Source organism: Leucopleurus acutus, assembly GCF_964270905.1.
Source record: "Leucopleurus acutus genome assembly, chromosome: 5".
In the NCBI taxonomy this organism is placed as follows: domain Eukaryota; kingdom Metazoa; phylum Chordata; class Mammalia; order Artiodactyla; family Delphinidae; genus Leucopleurus; species Leucopleurus acutus.
In genome coordinates this window covers 66,003,439-66,026,137 of record NC_139147.1, presented here as the reverse complement: position 1 = coordinate 66,026,137, position 22,699 = coordinate 66,003,439, and the positions used below count along the sequence as shown (strand labels likewise).

Sequence of the window (22,699 nt, the reverse complement as noted above, 5' to 3'; positions counted from 1 at the left end):
AGTTCTGTTTTTGTGCCAGTACCATACTATCTTGATGACTGTAGCTTTGTAGTATAGTCTGAAGTTTGGGAACCTGATTCCTCCAGCTTCGTTTTTCTTTCTTAGGATTGCTTTGGCTATTTGGGGTCTTTTCTGTTAACATGCAAATTTTAAAATGTTTTATTCTAGTTCTGTGAAAAATGCCATTGGTAATTTGATAGGGGTTGTATTGAATCTGTAGATTGCCTTGGGTAGTATAGTCATTTTGACGATTATTGATTCTTCCAATCCAAGAACATGGTATAACTTTGCATCTGTTTGTGTCATCTTTGATTTGTTTCATCAGTATCTTATAATTTTCGGAGTACAGGTCTTTTGCCTCCATAGGTAGGTTTATTCCTAGGTATTTTACTCTTTTTGATGTGATGGTAAGTGGGATTATTTCTTTAATTTCTCTTTCTGATCTTTTGTTATTAATGTATAGAAATGCAACAGATTTCTGCATATTTATTTTGTATCCTGAAACTTTATCAAATTAACTGATGAGCTCTGGTAGTTTTCTGGTAGCATCTTTTTTTTAATATGTAAATTTATTTATTTATTTTTGGCTGTGTTGGGTCTTCATTGCTGTGCACAGGCTTTCTCTAGTTGCAGCGAGTGGGGGCTACTCTTCATTGCGGTGTGTGGGTTTCTCATCACGGTGGCTTTTCTTGTTGTGGAGCATGGGCTCTAGGCACGCGGGCTTTAGTAGTTGTGGCACGCGGGCTTAGTAGTTGTGGCTCGCGGGCTTAGTAGTTGTGGCTTGCGGGCTTAGTAGTTGTGGCTCGCGGGCTCTAGAGTGCATGCTCAGTAGTTGTGGCACATGGGCTTAGTTGCTCCGTGGCATGTGGGATCTTCCTGGACCAAGGTTCAAACCCGTGTCCCCTGCAGTGGCAGGAAGATTTTTAACCACTGCACCACCAGAGAAGTCCCTTCTGGTAGCATCTTAAAAAGAGCTTCTATGTATAGTATCATGTCGTCTGCAAAGAGTGAGTTTTTCTTCTCCAATTTGGATTCCTGTTATTTCTTTTTCTTCTCTGAATGCCATGGCTAGGACTTCCAAAACTATGTTGAATAAAAGTGGTGAGAGTGGACATCCTTGTTCCTCATCTTAGAGAAAATGCTTTCAGCTTTTCAATTCGTGAGTATGATGTTACCTGTAAATTTGTCTTACATGGCCTTTATTCTGTTGAGGTAGGTTCCTCAACTTTCTGGGGAGTTTTTATCATAAATGGGTGTTGAAGTTTGTCAAAAGCTTTTTCTGCATCTATTGAGATGATCATATGGTTTTTATTCTTCAATTTCTTAATATGGTGTATCACATTGATTTGCAAATATTAAAGAATCCTTGATCCCTGGATAAATACCACTTGATCATGGTGTATGATCCTTTTAATGTGTTGTTGGATTCTGTCTGCTAGTATTTTGTTGAGGAGTTTTGCATCTGTGTTCATCTGTGATATTGGCCTGTAAATTTATTTTCTTTCTTTCTTTTCTTTTTTTGCTTTCTCTTTCTCTCTCTCTTTCCTTTCTTTTCTTGCTTTCTTTTTTTTTTTTGGTGTTATCTTTGTTTGGTTTTGGTATTAGGTTGATGTTGGCCTCACAGAATGAGTTTGAGAGTCTTCCTCCCTCCGCTACATTTTGGAAGAGTTTGAGAAGGATAGGTGTTAGCTCTTCTCTAAATGAGAAGGATAGGTGTTAGTTCTCTAAATTGCTGATAGAATTCACCTGTGACCTGCCATCTAGTCCTGGACTTTGGTTTGTTGTAAGTTTTTAAATCGCAGTTTCAATTTCAGTACTTGTGATTGGCCTGTTCATATTTTCTCTTTCTTCTTGGTTCAGTCTTGAGAGATTGTATCTTTCTAAGAATTCATCCATTTCTACTAGGTTGTCCATTTATTGGCATATAGTTGCCTGTAGTAGTCGCTTATGTTCTTGTGTATTTCTGTGGTGTCCATTGTAACTTCTCCTTTTTCATTTCTAATTTTATTGATTTGAGCCTTCTCCCTCTTTTTCTTGATGAGTCTGGCTAAAGGCTTATCAATTTTGTTTATCTTTTCAAAGAACCAGCTTTTAGTTTCATTGATCTTTTCTATTGTTTTCTTCATTTCTATTTCATTTATTTCTGCTCTGATCTTTATGATTTCGCTCTTTCTACTAACTTTGGGTTTTGTTTGTTCTTCTTTCTCTAGTTGCTTTAGGTGTATGTTAGGTTGTTTATTTGAGATTTTTCTTGTTTCTTGAGGTATGATTGTATTGCTGTAAAATTCCCTCTTAGAATGCTTTTGCTGCATCCCATAAGTTTTTTTTAATGTATGTGCATACATGTGTGGGTACAGAAGATTCTCTGAGTCAGAGACAAGAACCACTTACTACTCACAGAAAACCTTGTGAGAAATCAGTTCTCACAACGGTGATTTGGTGAGGGCTAGATGGCACATGCATATGTTTTGGGGTACAGTATGGATAAGGAACTCCACAGGGGGAAAGACAGACATTATATAGGGCTGCTGGATTCCTGTTCATATGAGAGAGAGAGTGACAGAGAGAGAGACAGAGAGAGACAGAGAGAGAGAGAGAAACTTTGCTGTGGAGTACAAGAGAGTAAATTCCATTCCAGAGAGGGGGACTGATATTTTACTTTCCTGGGAGACATCCTCTATCTGTGCTGTAAAAAAAGCTACCCTCTCTGGATTGAAGTGTTTCATAAGTTTTCGATTGTCATGCTTTTGTTTTGTCTCTGGGTATTTTTTATTTCCTCTTTGATTTTTTCAGTGATCCATTGGTTGTTTAATTGCATACTCTTTAGACTCCATGTGTTTTTTATAGTTTATTTTCTTGTAGTTGATTTTTAATCCCATAGCGTTGTGGTCAGAAAAGATGCTTGATAATGATTTCAGTTTTCTTAAATTTACTGAGGCTCACTTTGTGGCCCAGCATGTGATCAATCCTGGAGAAGAATGTGCACTTGAGAAGAATGTGTATTCTGCTGCTTTTGAATGGCATGCTCTATAAATATCAATTAAGCCCACTTGGTCTAATGTGTCATATAAGGCCTGTGGTTCCTTATTTTCTTTCTGGATGATCTGTGCATTGATGAAAGTGGGGTATTAAAGTCCACCGCTATTATTATGTGGGGGATTTCTCCTTTAAGGCTGTTAGTATTTGCCTTATATATTGAGGTGCTCCTATGTTGGGTCCATACATATTTACAATTGTATCTTCTTCTTGGATTAATCCCTTGATCATTATGTAGTGGCCTTTGTCTCTTGTAAATAGTCTTTATTTTAGAGTCTATTTTGTTTGATATGAATATTGCTACTCCAGCTTTCTTTTGATTTCCATTTACATGGAATCCCTTTTTCCATTCCCTCACTTTCAGTCTGTATGTGTCCCTATATCTGAAATGGGTCTTTTGTAGACAGCATATATATGGGTCTTGTTTTTGTATCCATTCAGCCAGTCTGTGTTTTTTGGTTGTGGCATATACTCCATTTATTTTCAAGGTAAATATTGATATGTATTTTCTTATTGCCATTTTGTTAATTGTTTTGGATTTGTTTTTGTAGGTCTTTTTTATTCCCTTCCTCTTTTGTTCCCTTCTCTTGTGATTTGATGACTGACTTCAGTGTTGTGTTTGGATTTCTTTTCTTTTTTGTGTGTTCATCTATTGTAGATTTTTGGTTTGCCATTCCCATGAGGTTTTGATATAGCTGTCTATATATAAACAAAATTGTTTCGAGTTGCTGGTCTTTTAATTTCAAATGCATTTCCAATAGCCTGCATTTGTGCGCTCCTTTTCTCATGATTGCTGGTTTTGATATACTATTTGTGTGTAGATGATTTCCTACCTTTACCATATGTTTGCCTTTACCGGTGAGTTTTTCCATTCATAATTTTCTTGTTTCTAATTGTGGCCTTTTCTTTCCCACCTAGAAAATTTCATTCAGCATTTGTTGCAAAGCTGGTCTGGTGGTACTGAATTCTCTTATTCGCTTTTGCTTGAGCTTTTGATTTCTCCGTCGGATCTGAGAGCCTTGCTGGGTAGCTTATTCTTGGTTATTGGTTCTTCCTTTTCATCACTTTAAATATATCATGTGACTCCCCTCCGGCCTGCAGAGTTTCTGCTGAGAAATCAGCTGATAACCTTGTGAGAATTGCCTTGTATGTTGCTTTTAAGGTTTTTTTCTTTGTCTTTAATTTTGGTCAATTTCATCACTGTGTGTCTTGGTGTATCCCTTCTGGGGTTTATTCTGCCTGGGACTCTCTGCACTTCCTGGACTTGGGTGACTGTTTCCTTTCCCATGTTAGGGAAGTTCTCAGCTATTATCTCTTCAAATATTTTCTCAGGTCCTTTCTCCTTCTGGGACCCTTAGAAAGCAAGTGTTGGTATGTTTAATGTTGTCCCAGAGGTCTCTTATACTGTCCTCATTTCTTCTCATTCTTTTTTCTTTGTTCTGTTCCACAGCAGTGATTTCCACCATTCTGTCTTCCAGCTCACTTATCTGTTCTTCTGCCTCAGTTATTCCTTCTCATATATCTTTCATTTCAGTTATTGTATTGTTCATCTCTGTTTGTTCTTTAAAGCTTCTAGCTCTTTGTTAAACAAAGATCTTCTCAATCTGTGCCTCCATTCTTTTTCTGAGATCTTGGATCATCTTTACTATCATTACTCTGAATTGTTTGCCAGGTAGACTGCCTGTCTCCCCTTCACTTAGTTGTTCTTCTGGAGTTTTATCTTGTTCCTTCATCTGGGACACATTCCTCTACTGTCTCATTTTGTCTAACTTTCTGTAATTGCAGTTTCTGTTCCGCAGGCTGCAGGGTTGTAGTTCTTCTTGCTTCTGCTGCCTGCCCCCTGGTGGATGAGGCTAAGAGGCTTGTGTAGGCTTCCTGGTGGGAGGGACTGGTTTCTGCCCAGTGGTGGGTGGAGCTGGCTCTTGTCCCTCTGAGGGGCAGGGCCATGTCAAGGGGTATGTTTATCAGGCAGCTGCATGCTCAGGAAGACTTTAAGCAGCCTGTCTGTTGATGGGTGGGGCTGTGTTCCCACCCTGTTGGTTGTTTGGCCTGAGGTGTCCCAGCAGTGGAGCCTACAGGCTGTTGGGTGGGGCCAGGTCTTGGTGAGAAAACGGTGGCCTCCAGGAGGGCTCACGCCAATGAGTACTCCCCAGAACTATTGCCACCAGTGTTCTTGTCCTTGCAGTGAGCCACAGGTGCACGCCTCCACAGGAGACCCTCCAATACTAGCAGGTAAGACTACCCAGTCTCTTATGAGGTTACTGCTTTTCTCCCTGGTTCATGGTGCACACCCTCCAAGAGTGGAGTTTCCCCCAGTCCCGTGGAATTCCTGTGATCAAAACCTGATGGCCTTCAAAGCCAGATTCTCTGGGGGCTCCTCCTCCCATTGCCAGACCCTCAGGCTGGGGAGCCTGACATGGGGCTCAGAACCTTCATTCCTGTGGGTGAACTTCTGTGGTAAAATTGTTTTCCAGGTTGTGGGTCACCCACCTGGCATGTATGGGATTTGATTTTATCATGCTCCTCCTACCATCTCGTTGTGGCTTTTTCTTTGTCTTTGGATGTAGGGTATCTTTTTTGGTAAGTTCCAGCGTTTTTTTGTCAATTCTTGTTCAGCAGTTAGTTGTGACTTCAGTGTTTCCATAAGAAGAGGTGAGCTCATGTCCTTCTACTCTGCCATCTTGTCTCAGCTGTGTGTCTAGGCTCATTGTTATAATTTTTATTATTGCCTTAAGTTAGCCCTCATCATCTCCTGTCTTCCACCAGAAAGCTGGGTCTGTTTGTTTATATGTCCAGAGAATGCTGTGATGATATGCTGTCCAGATCACTGTTTCAGGACCAAGGCACTCAATTCTTCATCTGCTTGGAGAATTGGCTAGCAATGCCTTGCACCTGAGCTCTTCCCAGTGCATGCTCTCAGCTTCCTTCCCTCACTCTCCAACATCAACCATATAGAGAGAGACCCAAGGGACCTGACAGAGGAAATGGATTTCTAAGGCTGATTTTTAACAGTAATAGATAGATAGGCAAAAGGCTTTGATCCTTGAATTTATATTATATAGAATAGTATATAACATTATATGTAAATACATGGCTTATATCTTCAGTGATTTCAGAGGTTATTTCATTATTAATGAAAAACAAAGGATTTTCTGCTGTAATTTATAGCCATAGTTTGTTATTTAAGAATTATCAGTTTTCCCTCTACTCTCTTTCTTAACTGCCCCCTCATCTGAAACTTCCTTCCATGCGCCTCTCTGATACTTAATGTCCCAGTAGATTTCCCTGCAGAAGAAGGTCTCTTGGTCACATGTTCATGGGTAAACCTCAAGTGAAGCGAAATTATTTGTGTAAGATTATATAGTTAGAAGTAGAGCTACCAACACCCAAACCTTCTCAATGCCAGGTGCAAATTTCCCCCTAAAGCCTTAGTGCCTTCCCTAACCTGAGAGCACACCTTCAAGGCCAAAATAGCAGATGACGTGCCTCTACCATGGGGGTGTTAAGGGACAAGGTAGAGGCAAAAGGTTCACTCCGTTTCCCCTTCTCATGAGATTTTACTTTGAACTGACCCTCTAGCTCTGTTTTCCAGTAATGTGATAAGGTGGTACGTGTCAACTGTGTTACTAAGCAACACTACTTAAGGTAAAAACGACCCCTGATTGGAACTAGCATCTGACTTGGAGGAATTATAAATAAGTTATTAATACCTAACAGGAAACTAACTTTCAGGTTTCCTAAGTGTGCTGACTTTTGTAACTGGGCAAATCCATTGGGCGGGGGGGCGGCCCTGGAAACTATGCTGATGGAATTATTACAAGAGATACTGGTCCAGGAGCATGTAAACCAGGGCAGCTCCTGCACCCACCCAATGCACCTGGTCTCTTTTCCTTGCACCTGAGCTTTGTAACCTGGGGGCTAAAGGAAACAGCTATGTGGTCTTCTGTGTGGATTCAGTGAGAGCTCCCACAGGAAGAGAAACACCTGATGCTGCCCTGCTGGAAGCTGTGGGTCCTGTATTATATCTGTCTTTCTGAGTAGATTGATACTCAAATCATACCAAATATGGCCTGTTAGTCTTGTGAGTATGAATGTTCAGTTGCACCTAAGACCAGGCCCCTGGTTGATACTGCAGAGGGCATCAGGGCTAGAATTGGGCAGGCTGTGCCTCCCATGTTTATAGCTAGAACAGTGTGATGTGGAGTTAGACAACGTACCCCCTAAGAACAAGCTTTTTTTTTTTTTTAGTAACACTGACACATTTTGTAGCTTTATCTGTGATGGCATACAGTCATATGCTAAAAGAACCTATAAAAGTAACTTTGAGTCCTGTTTTCTGGTCACAAGAGTCCAGTTTCTGTCATATCAACTCTGTTCTCTAACAACTTTCAATAGCAGATTCCATAACCCAGATGAAATGCACTTTTTTTCTCCTGTATTCCCCCATTCAATCTGGGCTGCCACAATCAGACAGAAAGAAAGCATGAGGACACTTTTTTCTTGACTCTGTAGTGGAAAGCTTAGCAAACAGTAACTGCTTCAGGCCTGTCAAATAGATGCATGAAATGCACCAGTTTAAGTGGGAATGCTTCATTTTCCACATTATGATTGTTAGAGTACAGCGCAGAGCTGAATGAGGCTGCTTGTCCTCCTCTCTACTTCCAGATGAAAAATCAAACTCACCTTAGCTGTTTCGCTCATTTTCAGTTTCTCCCTCAAGTAGCTCAGTGTCTGATGCTTGCTGTTGCTCAACACAGTGCTTCTGGAGCATGTCTTCCGTGTGCCTGTGGATGACCTTATGGGCTGCGAGGATGTGCTTCTGCTGTGCGTTCCTCACTGTGCCAAAGGGACAGAAGACTTATTACTCTGGAAGTCGGAACATATCATTCCCAAAGATTCTCAAGAGAGTAGTGACAGAAATGATAACTTTGCAAACCACATATTCTCTTACTTAAGGCTGACTGGATTAAAGAAAAATTACCTGCTGTCTGCTTTGGAAGGATACATTCCAAGGGTAACTCAACCCAAATCTTATTATTGCTGCTCCCCCTGTTCCACTCTCTGCTCAGTCCGGTCATGCTCCTCCCCACCAGGTTTGCCTCCATTCTACTGCTTAGCAGCTTCCCTCACCTGGAATGCCTGCATTCTAAATCCTGCCCTTCTGCAAAGCCTAGCGCAAGTCCCAGCTCCTCCAGGAAGTCTCCTTTGACTGAGTCAGCCCACATTTACCGTGACCACACTTGAGTTTGTACAGACCTGTTCAGCACTGAAGTACTTCATGTGAGTTACATTTTGTTTACCTAGATTGTAAATGGCATAAAGGTAAAGACCTTGTTTCATACTTCTCTTTGAGCCTTAGTCCCTAATATGAAGTGTACTTGTTGAATGATGAGTTTCTGAGCTCACGGATTTAAAAGGTGGTCCTAGTTCCACATTCTAAGAATATTTATTACCAAGACTTAGTACATTAAGCATCCCGTTTGCCTTGGAAAGAGGTAATTGTGATGATGATGATGACAGCAGTTAGCATTTGTCCTTACTTTGTGCCAGGCTGTTTCAAGCAGTTGGCGTATACTTATTCATTTAAGCCACCCACAACCCTAAGAGAGTAGTATTAATATCCCCATTTTCAGATGTGGCAACTGAGACACAGAGAGATGATTTGCCTAGTCATACAGCTAGTAAAGCATAATAAGCAGTACTGTGGATTCTATGCTATTGAGGTGTCAGCTAGTTTATATAGGGTAAATCACATAGCAACTTACAACACTTCAGAGCAGTATGGTTGAAAGAATGGGGACTTTGGAGCCACACAGACCATGGTACAATCTGCATACTGTATAATGTCTCTAAGCACCAACTTCCTTAACTGAACTATGAGAACACATCTATAGATGTTGTAAGAAATTCAAATAAGGTATTTCTAAAAATGCTTAGTACATTGTCTGGAACTTAGTATGCATTTACACCTTGGTAGTTACTATTATTTTCATCTGAATAAAGATCTTCAAGGTCATTCCCCTCCATGAACTTTTAGAAAAATGAGAGTTGGTGGATTAGGAAGACTCTGAGCTCACCTCCTCTCACACCAAAATTACTATTTACAGAGAAACTACTGATGAGAAAGACCAAAACCTACCTGAAAAGACCTCTACAACTAAAGGTACAAAGAAAGAACCACAATAAGATGGGTAGGATGAGTGGGGTTGTGGTATAGTCAAGAGCCGTACCCCTGGTGGGCAACCTACAAACAGGAAAATAACTAGAATTGAAGAGGTTCTCCCCAAGGAGTGAGGGGTCTGAACCCCACATTGGGCTCCACAGCCCAGGGGTCCTGCACTGGAAAGATGAGTACCCACAATATTTGGCTTTGAAGGCTAGTGGGGCTTTCTTTCAGGAAACCCTGTGGGCTGTGGTATATAGAGACTCCACTCTTTTTTTTTTTTTTTTTTTGCAGTACGCAGGCCTCTCACTGTTGTGGCCTCTCCCATTGCAGAGCACAGGCTTCGGACACTCAGGCTCGGCGGCCATGGCTCATTGGCCCAGCCGCTCCATGGCATGTGGGATCTTCCTGGACCAGAGCACGAACCCATGTCCCCTGCATCGGCAGGCAGACTCTCAACCACTGCGCCACCAGAGAAGCCCAAGACTCCACTCTTAAAAGGTACACACAAAATCTTACACACTGTGGCACCCAGGGCAGAAGCAGTAATTTGAAAGGACCCTGGGTCAGACCCACCCACTGATCTTGGCGAGTTTCCTGGGGTGGTAGGAGGCAACTGGACCTCACCCTGGGGACACAGACAATCATGGTAACCATTTTGGGGAGCTTTTTCTACCACATGGACACAGGTGCTGGTGAGCACCATTTTGTAAATGGTGCTCTAGCTCATCAGCCTCAGGACCCAGTACTGCCCACACCCACCAGCCTGTAGGCACCAGTACTGGAATGCCTCAGGCCAAGCGACTAGCTGGTCAGGGACACAGCCCCACCCACCAGTGGGCAGGTTACCTTAAAACACCTTGAGCCCACAGCCACTCATGGACATGGCCCTGTCCACCAGAGCACACAAGCACTAGAACTGGGACCCCCAGGGCCTGCAGCAAGAGACCTTGGGACCTGGCTCAACCTATCAGTAGGCTAGACCTGCTGGGCCCCAGCCCCACCCACCAGCAGGCCAATACCAGCTCTGAGACACTTTGGGCCCCTCAGCCAGCCTCCGCAGAATCTGGACCCACTCACCAGACATGGAATGGATAAACAAGGTCCTACTGTAAAGCATAGAGAACTTATATTCAATATCCTGTGATAAACCATAATGGAAAAGAATATAAAAAGAGAATGTATATATATGTATAACTGAATCACTTTGCTGTACAGCAGAAATTAACACAACACTGTAAATCAACTATTCTTCAATAAAAAAATAAGACAGAACAGCAACAAAAAAAGGAACTCTAGAGAACGGATGAACAGAGTGAGAGGTTAGAAGGTTTTAACAAAGAGTTAGAAAATATAAAGAACCAAACAGATGAAAATATAATAACTGAAATGAAAAATACACTAGAAGGAATCAACAGTAGATTAAGTAATACAGAGGAATGGATCAGCAAGCTGTAAGACAGATTAGTGGAAATCATTCAAGCTGAATCGAAAAAAAGGATAGAAATGAGGACATTTTTTTAAGAAACCTCTGGGAAAACATCACACATACTAACATTTACATTACAGGGGTCCCAGAAGGAGAAGACAGAGAAAGGGACGGAGAACATATTTGAAGCCAAAACAGCTGCAAACTTCCCTAACCTGTGAAATGAAACAAATATGTAAGTCTAGGAAGCATGGAGAGTCCCAAACATGATCAACCCAAAGAGGACCACACCAAAACACTCTGTAATTAAAATGGCAAAAATCAAAGATAAAGGGATATTATTAAAAGTAGCAAGGGAAAAGCAACAAGTTATGTACTAGGGAACTCCCATAAGGCTATCAGATGACTTTTCAGCAGAAACTCTGCAGGCCAGAAAAGAGTGGCAAGATATAGCAGAAGTGATGAAAGGGAAACCCCACAACCAAGAATACTCTACTTGGCAAGTCTTTCATTCAGATTTGATGAAGAGATCAAAAGTTTTACAGACAGGCAAAAGCTAAAAGAGTTCAGTACCACCAAATCAGCTTTACAAGAAATGTTAAAGGGACTTCTCTAAGTGACAAAGAAAAGGCCACACTAGAAACATGAAAATTATGAAAAGAAAAAGCTCATTGGTAAAGGTAAGTATAAGGTAGTAAAGTTAAGGTAGTAAATCAACCACATACAAAGCTAGTAGGAAGGTTAAAAGACAAAAGTAGTAAAATCACCTATATCCACAATAAGCCATTAAGGGATACATAAAACTAGATATAAAATACAATGACATAAACAGTAATTGCAAAAAGGGAGGGGAGTAAAAATGCAGAGTTGTTAAAATGTGTTTGAAATTAAGAGATAAGCACTTAAAATAATCATATACCAATACAGATAGACCTATCTACATCTATGTATAAATCTAATGGTAACCATAAACCAAAAATCTATAATAGATACACACAAAAAAAGAGACAGGAAGCCAAACAACACTGAAAACAATCATCAAATCACAAGGGAAGAGAAGGAAAGAAGAAAGGAACAAAAAAGAGTTACAGAAAACAACCCCAAAGCAATTAAAAAATGGAAATACCTACTTGTCCATAATTACTTTAAATGTAAATGGAATAAATTCTCTAATCAAAAGACATAGTGACTGAATGTATACAAAAATAAAAGCCATATATATACTGCCTACAAGAGACTCAGTTGAGATCTAAAGACACAGACTGAGAGTGAGAGGATGGAAAAAGGTATTACATGCAAAAAGAAATCAACAAGAAGCAGGGGTGCAATACTTAGATAAAATAGACATTAAAACAAAGACTGTTTGTTAGGAGAGCCAAAGAAGGAGACATTACATAATAATCAAGGGAGTAATCCAAGAAGAAAATGTAACAGTTGTAAATATATATGCACCCAACATAGGAACACTTAAACATATATTAACAGACATAAAGGGCGAAAATCAACAGTAGCACATAATACTAGGAACTTTGTGTGTGTGTGTGTGTTAAAGAATTTACTAATTTATTTAACAACAAGATCTATAATATGGGTCCCTCTGTCACAGGCAGTGAAAACAGGCAGTCCCTACTGAGGAATGAAATTATTCAGAAATTTATCTGCAACGAAATACAGATTTTCTGTAAGAATAGTTTTCATCTAGAAATTTACATGTTTATAGAAAACCCACAGACATTTTAATCTTTGCTCTCTCTTTTGAGTCCATCCAGGTTTCCAATACAGTGCCCTACGTGTGAACCTTCAAGTTGCAAACTTTCAAAGATGCGAAAATGCCCCCTGTGCCAATTGTTGTACTCCTCTACTGTACTTTTTTTTTTTTTTTGCGGTATGCAGGCCTCTCACTGTTGTGGCCTCTCCTGTTGCGGAGCACAGGCTCCGGATGCACAGGCTCAGCGGCCATGGCTCACAGGCCCAGCAACTCCGCAGCACATGGGATCCTCCTGGACTGGGGCACGAACCCACATCCCCTGCATCAGCAGGCGGACTCTCAACCACTGTGCTACCAGGGAAGCCCTTCTACTGTACTTTTTGAAGTACTGTACTGTAAGATTAAAAATGTTTTCTATATTTTTTGGGTTTTTAATGTATTATTTGTGTGAAAAGCATTATAAACCTATTACAATACAGTACTATATAGCTGATTGTGTTAGTTGGGTAACTAGGATAACTTTGTTGGACTTAAGGAACAAATGGGACTTATGAATGTGCTCTCGGAAGGGAACTCGTTTGTATGTAGGAGACTTATTGTATTAGGGACTTTAACACCCCACTTACATCAATGGACAGGTCATCCACACAGAAAATTAATAAGGAAACAATGGCCTAAACTACACATTAGACCAGATGGACTTAATAGATGTTTATATAGAACATGCATTCCAAAAGCAACAGAATACACATTCTTTGCAAGTGCACATGGAACATTCTCCAGGATAAATTACATGCTAGGCCACAAAACAAGTCTCAGTAAATTTAAGAAAATTGAAATCTTAAGCATCTTTTCTGATCACAGCTCTATGAGACTAGAAACCAAGTACAAGAAAAAGCAGCAAAAAAACATATGGAGGCCAAACAATATGCCACTAAACAACCAATGGATCACTGAAGGGATCACTGAAGAAATCAAAGAAGAAATTTAAAAAAAATACATGGAGACAAATGAAATAAAAAATGCAGTGATCTGAAATCTCTGGGATGCAGCAAAAGCAGCTCTAAGAGGGCAGTTTATAGTGTGATACAAGACTACTTCAGGAAAGAAAAGTCTCAAAGAATCTAACCTTAAACCTAAAGCAACTAGAAAAAGAAGAACAAACAAAAGTTAGTTGAAAGAAAGAAATTATAAACATCCATGCAGTAATAAATAAAATAGAGCCTATTTCTAAAAAAGTAGAAAAGATTAATGAAACTAAGAGCTGTTTCTTTGAAAAGATAAAATTGATAAATCCTTTATTCAACTCATCAAGAAAAAAAGAGAAAGGGCCCAAGTAAATAACATCAGAAATGAAAAAGGGAAGCAACTATATGCCAATAAAATGGACAACCTGGAAGAAATGGACAGTTTCTTGGAAAGGGATAACCTTCCGAGACCGAACCAGGAAGAAATAGAAAATATAAACAGACCAATCACAAGTAATGAAATTGAAAATTAAGAAACAAAAGTCCAGGACCAGATGGCTTCACAGGTGAAGTCTATCAAATATTTAGAGAAGAGATAACACCTATCCTTCTCAAACTCTTCCAAAAATTGCAGAGGGAGAAACACTCCCAAGATTATTCTACAAGGCCACCATCACCCTGATACCAAAACCAGACAAAGATGTCACACACACACAAAAATTACAGACCAATGTCACTGATGAACAAAGATGCAAAAATTCTCAACAAAATACTAGGAAACAGAATCCAACAACACATTAAAAGGATCATACACAATGATCAAGTGGTATTTATCACAGGCAACAACACATTAAAAGGATCATACACAATGATCAAGTGGTATTTATCACAGGGAAACAAGGATTCTTCAATATTATGAAAATCAGTGTGATATACCATATTAACAAAGAATAAAAACCGTATGATCATCTCAATAGATGTAGAAAAAGCTTTTGACAAAATTCAACACCATTTATGATAAAAACTCTCCAGAAAATGGGCATAGAGGGAACCTATCTCAACATAATAAAGGCCATATATGACAGACCCACAGCAAACATTCTCAATGGTGAAAAACTGAAAGCATTTCCTCTAAAATCAGGAACAAGGATGTCCACTCTCACCACTATTATTCAATATAGTTTTGGAAGTCCTAGCCATGGCCATCAGAGAAAAAAAATAAAAGCAATACATATTGGAAAAGAAAAAGTAAAACTGTCACTGTTTGCAGATGACATGATAATATACCTAAAAAATCCTAAAGATGCCACCAGAAAACTGTTAGAGCTAATCAATGAATTTGGTAAAGTTACAGGATACAAAATTAATACACAGAAATCTCTTGCATTCCTATACACTAACAACGAATGATCAGAAAGAGAAATTAAGGAAACAATCGCATTTACCATTGCAACAAAAAAGAATAAAATACCTAGGAATAAACCTACCTAAGGAGGCAAAAGACCTGTACACAGAAAACTATCAAACACTGATGAAAAAAAATCAAAAAGATGACACAAACAGATGGAGAGATATACCATGTTCTTGGATTGGAAGAATCAATACTGTGAAAATGACTGTACTATCAAAAGCAATCTACAGATTCAATGCAATCTTTATCAAATTACCAATGGCAAATTACAATTTGTATGGAAACACAGACCCTGAATAGCCAAAGCAATCCTGAGAACGAAAAACAAAGCTGGAGGAATCAGGCTCCCCAACTTCAGACTATACTACAAAGCTACAGTAATCAAGACAATATGGTACTGGCACAAAAACAGAAATACAGGTCAGTGGAACAGGATAAAGCCCAGAGATAAACCCAGGCACTCATGGTCAATTAATCAATGACACAGGAGGCAAGGATATACAATGGAGAAAAGGCAGTCTCTTCAGTAAGTGGTGTTGTGAAAACTGGACAACTACATGTAAAAGAATGAAATTAGAACATTCTCTAACACCATACACAAGAATAAACTCAAAATGGATTAAAGACCTAGAATGTAAGAGCGAATACTATAAAACTCCTAGAGAAAAACAAGCAGAACACTCTTTGACATAAATCACAGCAATATCTTTTTGGATCCACATCCTAGATTAATGAAAATAAAAACAAACATTAAAAAATGGGACAATTAAACTCAAAAGCTTTTGCTTTTTGAGCAAAGGAAACCATAAAAAAAAAAGACAACCCACAGACTGGGAGAAAGTATTTGCAAACGAAGCAAGTGACAAGGGATTAATCTCCAAAATATACAAACAGCTCATGCAGCTCAATATTAAAAAAAACAACCCAATCAAAAAATGGGCAGAAGATCTAAATAGACATTTCTCCAAAGAAGACATATGGATGGCCAAAAGGTAGATGAAAATATGCTCAACATCACTAATTATTAGAGAAATGCAAATCAAACCACAATGAGAGCTTGGGGAAGACGGCGGAAGAGTAAGATGTGGAGATCACCTTCCTCCCCACAGATACATCAGAAATACATCTACACGTGGAACACCTCCTACAGAACACCTACTGAACGCTGGCAGAAGACCTCAGACCTCCCAAAAGGCAAGAAACTCCCCACGTACCTGGGTAGGGCAAAAGAAAAAAGAAAAAACAGAGACAAAAGAATAGGGACGGGACCTGCACCAGTGGGAGGGAGCTGTGAAAGCAGAAAGGTTTCCACACACTAGGAAGCCCCTTCGGGGTCGGAGACTGTGGGTGGCAGAGGGGGGAAGCTTTGGAGCCATGGAGGAGAGCGCAGCAACAGGGATGCGGGGGGCAAAGCGGAGAGATTCCCGCACAGAGGATCGGTGCCAACCAGCATTCACCAGCCCGAGAGGCTTGTCTGCTCACCCGCTGGGGCGGACGGGGGCTGGGAGCTGAGGGTCCAGATTTGGAGCTTAGATCTGAGGGAGAGGACTGGGGTTGGCTGTGTGAACACAGCCTGAAGGGGTTAGTGCACCACAGCTATTCAGGAGGGAGGTCGGGGAAAGGTCTGGACCTGCTGAAGAGGTAAGAGATTTTTTCTTCCCTCTTTGTTTCCTGGTGCGCGAGGAGAGGGATTAAGGGCGCTGCTTAAAGGAGCTCCAGAAACGGGCACGAGCTGCGGCGATTAGCTTGGACCTGAGACGGGCATGAGACGCGAAGGCTGCTGCTGCCACCACCAAGAAGCCTGTGTGCAAGCACAGGTCACTATCCACACCACGCCTCCCGGGAGCTTGTGCAGCCTGCCACTGCCAGGGTCCCGGGATCCAGGGACAACTTCCCCGGGAGAACGCACGGCACGCCTGAGCCTGGTGCAACGTCACGCTGGCCTCTGCCGCTGCAGGCTCGCCCCACCTCCGTACCCCTCCCTCCCCTGGGCCTGAGTGAGCCAGAGCCCCCGAATCAGTGGCTCCTTTAACCCCATCCTGTCTGAGCGAAGAACAGACGCTCTCCGGCGACCTACACGCAGAGGCAGGGCCAAATACAAATCTGAAACCCGGGAGCTGTGAGAACAAACAAGAGAAAGGAAAATCTTTCCCAGCAGCCTCAGCAGTGGATTAAATCCCCACAATCAACTTGATGTACCCTGCATCTGTGGAATACCTGAATAGACAATGAATCATCCCAAACTGAGGAGGTGGACTTTGAGAGCAAGATTTATTATTTTTTCCCCTTTTCCTCTTTTTGTGAGTGTGTATGTGTATGCTTCTGTGTGAGACTTTGTCTGTGTAGCTTTGCTTTCACCATTTGTCCTAGGGTTCTGTCCGTCCGTTTTTTTTGTTTTACTTTTTTTAAAAAATTTTTTTAATAATTATTTTTAATTTAATAACTATTTTATTTTACCTTCATTTTATTTTATTTTACTCTCTTTCTTTCCTTCTTTCTTTCTACGTTTTCTCCCTCTTACTCTGAGCCGTGTGGATTAAAGGCTCTTGACGCTGCAGCCAGGAGTCAGTGCTGTGCCTCTGAGGTGGGAGAGCCAACTTCAGGACACTGGTCCACAAGAGACCTCCCAGCTCCATGTAACATCAAATGGCAAAAATCTTCCAGAGATCTCCATCTCAATACCAACACCCAGCTTCACTCAACGACCAGCAAGCTACAGTGCTGAACATCCTATGCCAAACAACTAGCAAGACAGGAACACAACCCCACCCATAGGCAGAGAGGCTGCCTAAAATCATAATAAGGCCACAGACACCCTAAAACACACCACCAGACGTGGACCTGCCCACCAGAAAGACAAGATTCAGCCACATCCAACAGAACACAGGAACTAGTCCCCTCCACCAGGAAGCCTACACAACCCACTGAACCAACCTTAGCCACTGGGGACAGACACCAAAAACAACGGGAACTACGAACCTGCAGCCTGCAAAAAGGAGACCCCAAACACAGTAAGATAAGCAAAATGAGAAGACAGAAAAACACACAGCAGATGAAGGAGCAAGATAAAACCACACCAGACCTAACAAATGAAGAGGAAATAGGCAGTCTACCTGAAAAAGAATTCAGAATAACGATAGTAAAGATGATCCAAAATCTTGGAAATAGAATAGACAAAATGCAAGAAACATTTAACAAGGACCTAGAAGAACTAAAGAGGAAACAAGCAATGATGAACAACAAAATAAATGAAATTAAAAATACTCTAGAACGGATCAATAGCAGAATAACTGAGGCAGAAGAACGGATAAGTGACCTGGAAGATAAAATAGTGGAAATAAATACTGCAGAGCAGAATAAAGAAAAAGAATGAAAAGAGCTGAGGACAGTCTCAGAGACCTCTGGGACAACATTAAACGCACCAACATTCGAATTATAGGGGTCCCAGAAGAAGAAGAGAAAAAGAAAGGGACTGAGAAAATATTTGAAGAGTTATAGTTAAAAACTTCCCTAATATGGGAAAGGAAACAGTCAAGTCCAGGAAGCACAGAGAGTCCCTTACAGGATAAAACCAAGGAGAAACATGCCAAGACACATTAGTCAAACTGTCAAAATTAAATACAAAGAAAACATATTAAAAGCAGCAAGGGAAAAACAACAAATAACACACAAGGGAATCCCCATAGGTTAACAGCTGATCTTTCAGCAGAAACTCTGCAAGCCAGAGGGACTGGCAGGACATATTTAAAGTGATGAAGGAGAAAAACCTACAACCAAGATTACTCTAGCCAGCAAGATTCTCATTCAGATTTGATGAAAAAATTAAAACCTTTACAGACAAGCAAAAGCTGAGAGAGTTCAGCACTACCAAACCAGCTTTACAACAAGTGCTAAAGGAACTTCTCTAGGCAAGAAACACAAGAGAAGGAAAAGACATACAATAACAAACTGAAAACAACTTAGAAAATGGGAATAGGAACATACATATCGATAATTACCTTAAATGGAAATGGACTAAATGCTCCCACCAAAAGACACAGACTGGCTGAATGGATACAAAAACAACACACATATATATGCTGTCTACAAGAGACCCACTTCAGACCTAGGGACACAAACAGACTGAAAGTGAGGAGAAGGAAAAAGATATTCCATAGAAATAGAAACCAAAAGAAAGATGGAGTAGCAATTCTCATATCAGACAAAATAGACTTAAAATAAAGAATATTACGAGACAAAGAAGGACACTACGTAATGATCAAGGGATTAATCCAAGAAGAAGATACAACAGTTGTAAATATTTATGCACCCAACATAGGAGCACCTCAATACATAAGGCAAATACTAACAGCCATAAAAGGGGAAATCGACAGTAACACAACCACAGTAGGGGATTTTATCACCCCACTTTCACCAATGGACAGATCATCCAAGATGAAAATAAGGAAACACAAGCTTTAAATGATACATTAAGCAAGATGGACTTAATTGATATTTATAGGACATTCCATCCAAAAACAACAGAATACACATTTTTCTCAAATGCTCATGGAACATTCTCCAGGATAGATCGTATCTTGGGTCACAAATCAAGCCTTGGTAAATTTAAGAAAATTGAAATTGTATCAAGTATCTTTTCTGACCACAACGTTATGAGACTAGATATCAATTACAGGAAAAGATCTGTAAAAAATACAAACACATGGAAGCTAAACAATACACTACTTAATAACGAAGTGATCACTGAAGGAATCAAAGAGGAAATCAAAAAATACCTCGAAACAGATGACAAAGAAGACACTACAACCAAAAACCTGTGGGTTGCAGCAAAAGCAGTTCTAAGAGGGAAGTTTATAGCAATACAATCCTACCTTAAGAAACAGGAAACATCTCGAATAAACAACCTAATCTTGCACCTAAAGCAATTAGAGAAAGAAGAACAAAAAACCCCCAAAGTTAGCAGAAGGAAAGAAATCATAAAGATCAGATCAGAAATAAATGAAAAAGAAATGAAGCAAACAATGGCAAAGATCAATAAAACTAAAAGCTGGTTCTTTGAGACGATAAACAAAGTAGATAACCCATTAGCCAGACTCATCAAGAAAAAAAGGGAGAAGACTCAAATCAATAGAATTAGAAATGAAAAAAGAGAAGTAACAACTGACACTGCAGAAATACAAAAGATCATGAGAGATTACTACAAGCAATTCTATGTCAATAAAATGGACAACCTGAAAGAAACGGACAAATTCTTAGAAATGCACAACCTGCCAAGACTGAATCAGGAAGAAATAGAAAATATGAACAGACCAATCACAAGCACTGAAATTGAAACTGTGATTAAAAATCTTCCAACAAACAAAAGCCCAGGTCAGATGGCTTCACAGGCAAATTCTATCAAACATTTAGAGAAGAGCTAACACCTATGCTCCTCAAACTCTTCCAAAATATAGCTGAGGGAGGAACACTCCCAAACTCACTCTACAAGGCCACCATCACCCTGATACCAAAACCAGACAAGGATGTCAAAAAGCAAGAAAGTACAGGCCAATATCACTGATGAACATAGATGCAAAAGTCCTCAACAAAATACTAGCAAACAGAATACAACATCACATTAAAAGGATCATACACCATGATCAAGTGGGGTTTATTCCAGGAATGCAAGGATTCTTCAATATACGCAAATCAATAAACATGATATACCATATTAACAAATTGAAGGAGAAAAACCATATGATCATCTCAATAGATGCAGAGAAAGGTTTCGACAAAATTCAACACCCATTTATGATGAAAACCCTGCAGAAAGTAGGCATAGAGGGAACTTTCCTCAACATAATAAAGGCCATATATGACAAACCACAGCCAAAATCCTATTCAATGGTGAAAACCTGAAAGAATTTCCACTAAGATCAGGAACAAGACAAGGTTGCCCACTCTCACCACTCTTATTCAACATAGTTTTTGGAAGTTTTAGCCACAGCAATCAGAGAAGAAAAGGAAATAAAAGTAATCCAAATCGGAAAAGAAGTAAAGCTGTCACTGTTTGCAGATGACATGATACTATACATAGAAAATCCTAAAAATGCTACCAGAAAACTATGAGAGCTAATCAATGAATTTGGTAAAGTTGCAGGATACAAAATTAATGCACAGAAATCTCTGGCATTCCTATACATTAATGATGAAAAATCTGAAAGAGAAATTAAGAAAACACTCCCATTTACCACTGCAACAAAAAGAATAAAATATCTAGGAATAAATCTACCTAAGGAGACAAAAGACCTGTATGCAGAAAATTATAAGAACTGATGAAAGAAATTAAAGATGATACAAATCGATGGAGAGATATACCATGTTCTTGGATTGGAAGAATCAACATTGTGAAAGTGACTCTACAACCCAAAGCAATCTACAGATTCAATGCAATCCCTATCAAAGTACCACTGGCATTTTTCACAGAATTAGAACAAAAAATTTCACAATTTGTATGGAAACACAAAAGACCCCAAATAGCCAAAACAATCTTGAGAATGAAAAATGGAGCTGGAGGAATCTGTCTCCCTGACTGCAGACTATACTACAAAGTTACAGTAATCAGGACAGTATGGTACCGGCACAAAAACAGAAATATAGATCAATGGAACAGGATAGAAAGCCCAGAGATAAACCCACACATATATGGTCACCTTATCTTTGATAAAGGAGGCAGGAATGTACAGTGGATGAAGGACAGCCTCCTCAATAAGTGGTGCTGGGAAGACTGGACAGGTACATATAAAAGTATGAGATTAGAACACTCCCTAACACCATACACAAAAATAAGCTCAAAATGGATTAAAGACCTAAATGTAAGGCCAGAAACTATCAAACTCTTAGAGGAAAACAGGCAGAACACTCTATGACATAAATCACAGCAAGATCTTTTTTGAACCACCTCCTAGAGAAATGGAAAGAAAAACAAACAATTGGGGCCTAATGAAACTTAAAAGGTTTTGCACAGGAAAGGAAACCATAAATAAGACCAAAAGACAACCCTCAGAATGGCAGAAAATATTTGAAAATGAAGTAACTGACAAAGGATTCATCTCCAAAATTTTTAGGCAGCTCATGCAGCTCAATAACAAAATAACAAACAACTCAATCCAAAAATGGGCAGAAGACCTAAATAGACATTTCTCCAAAGAAGGTATACAGACTGCCAACAAACACATGAAAGAATGCTCAACATCATTAATCACTAGGGAAATGCAAATCAAAACTACAATGAGATATCATCTCACACCAGTCAGAATGGCCATCATCAAAAATCTATAAACAATAAATGCTGGAGAGGGTGTGGAGAAAAGGGAACACTCTTGCACTGCTGGTGGGAATGTGAGTTGGTACAGGCACTATGGAGAACAGTATGGAGGTTCCTTAAAAAAGTACAAATAGAACTACCATATGACCCAGCAATCCCACTACTGGGCATATACCCTGAGAAAACCATAATTCAAAAAGAGTCATGTACCAAAATGCTCATTGCAGCTCTATTTACGATAGCCTGAAGATGGAAACAACCTAAGTGTTCATCATCGGATGAACGGATAAAGAAGATGTGGCACATATATACAATGGAATATTACTCAGCCATATAAAGAAACGAAACTGAGCTATTTGTAATGAGGTGGATGGACCTAGAGTCTGTCATACAGAGTGAAGTAAGTCAGAAAGAGAAAGACAAATACCGTAAGACAATACCGCTAACACATATATATGGAATTTAAGGGGAAAAAATGTCATGAAGAACCTAGGGGTAAGACAGGAATAAAGACACAGACCTACTAGAGAATGGACCTGAGGATATGGGGAGGGGGAAGAGTTAGCTGTGACAAAGTGAGAGTGGCATGGACATATGTACACTACCAAACGTAAAATAGATAGCTAGTGGGAAGCAGCCACATAGCACAGGTAGATCAGCTCGGTGCTTTGTGACAAC

At 39.9% G+C, this 22,699-nt stretch overlaps 1 protein-coding gene across 1 annotated transcript in view; it reads right to left on the bottom strand.

Moving 5' to 3' along the window:
• The window catches only part of CFAP91 (cilia and flagella associated protein 91), a 148,180-nt gene that overhangs the window by 12,367 nt on the left and 113,114 nt on the right, over positions 1-22,699 (bottom strand). Inside the window, exon 17 of the mRNA XM_082839854.1 lies at positions 7,720-7,872. Coding sequence (XP_082695980.1) covers positions 7,721-7,872 — 152 coding nt within the window. The 3' untranslated portion in view covers position 7,720. The remainder of the gene's footprint in view (positions 1-7,719; positions 7,873-22,699) is intronic.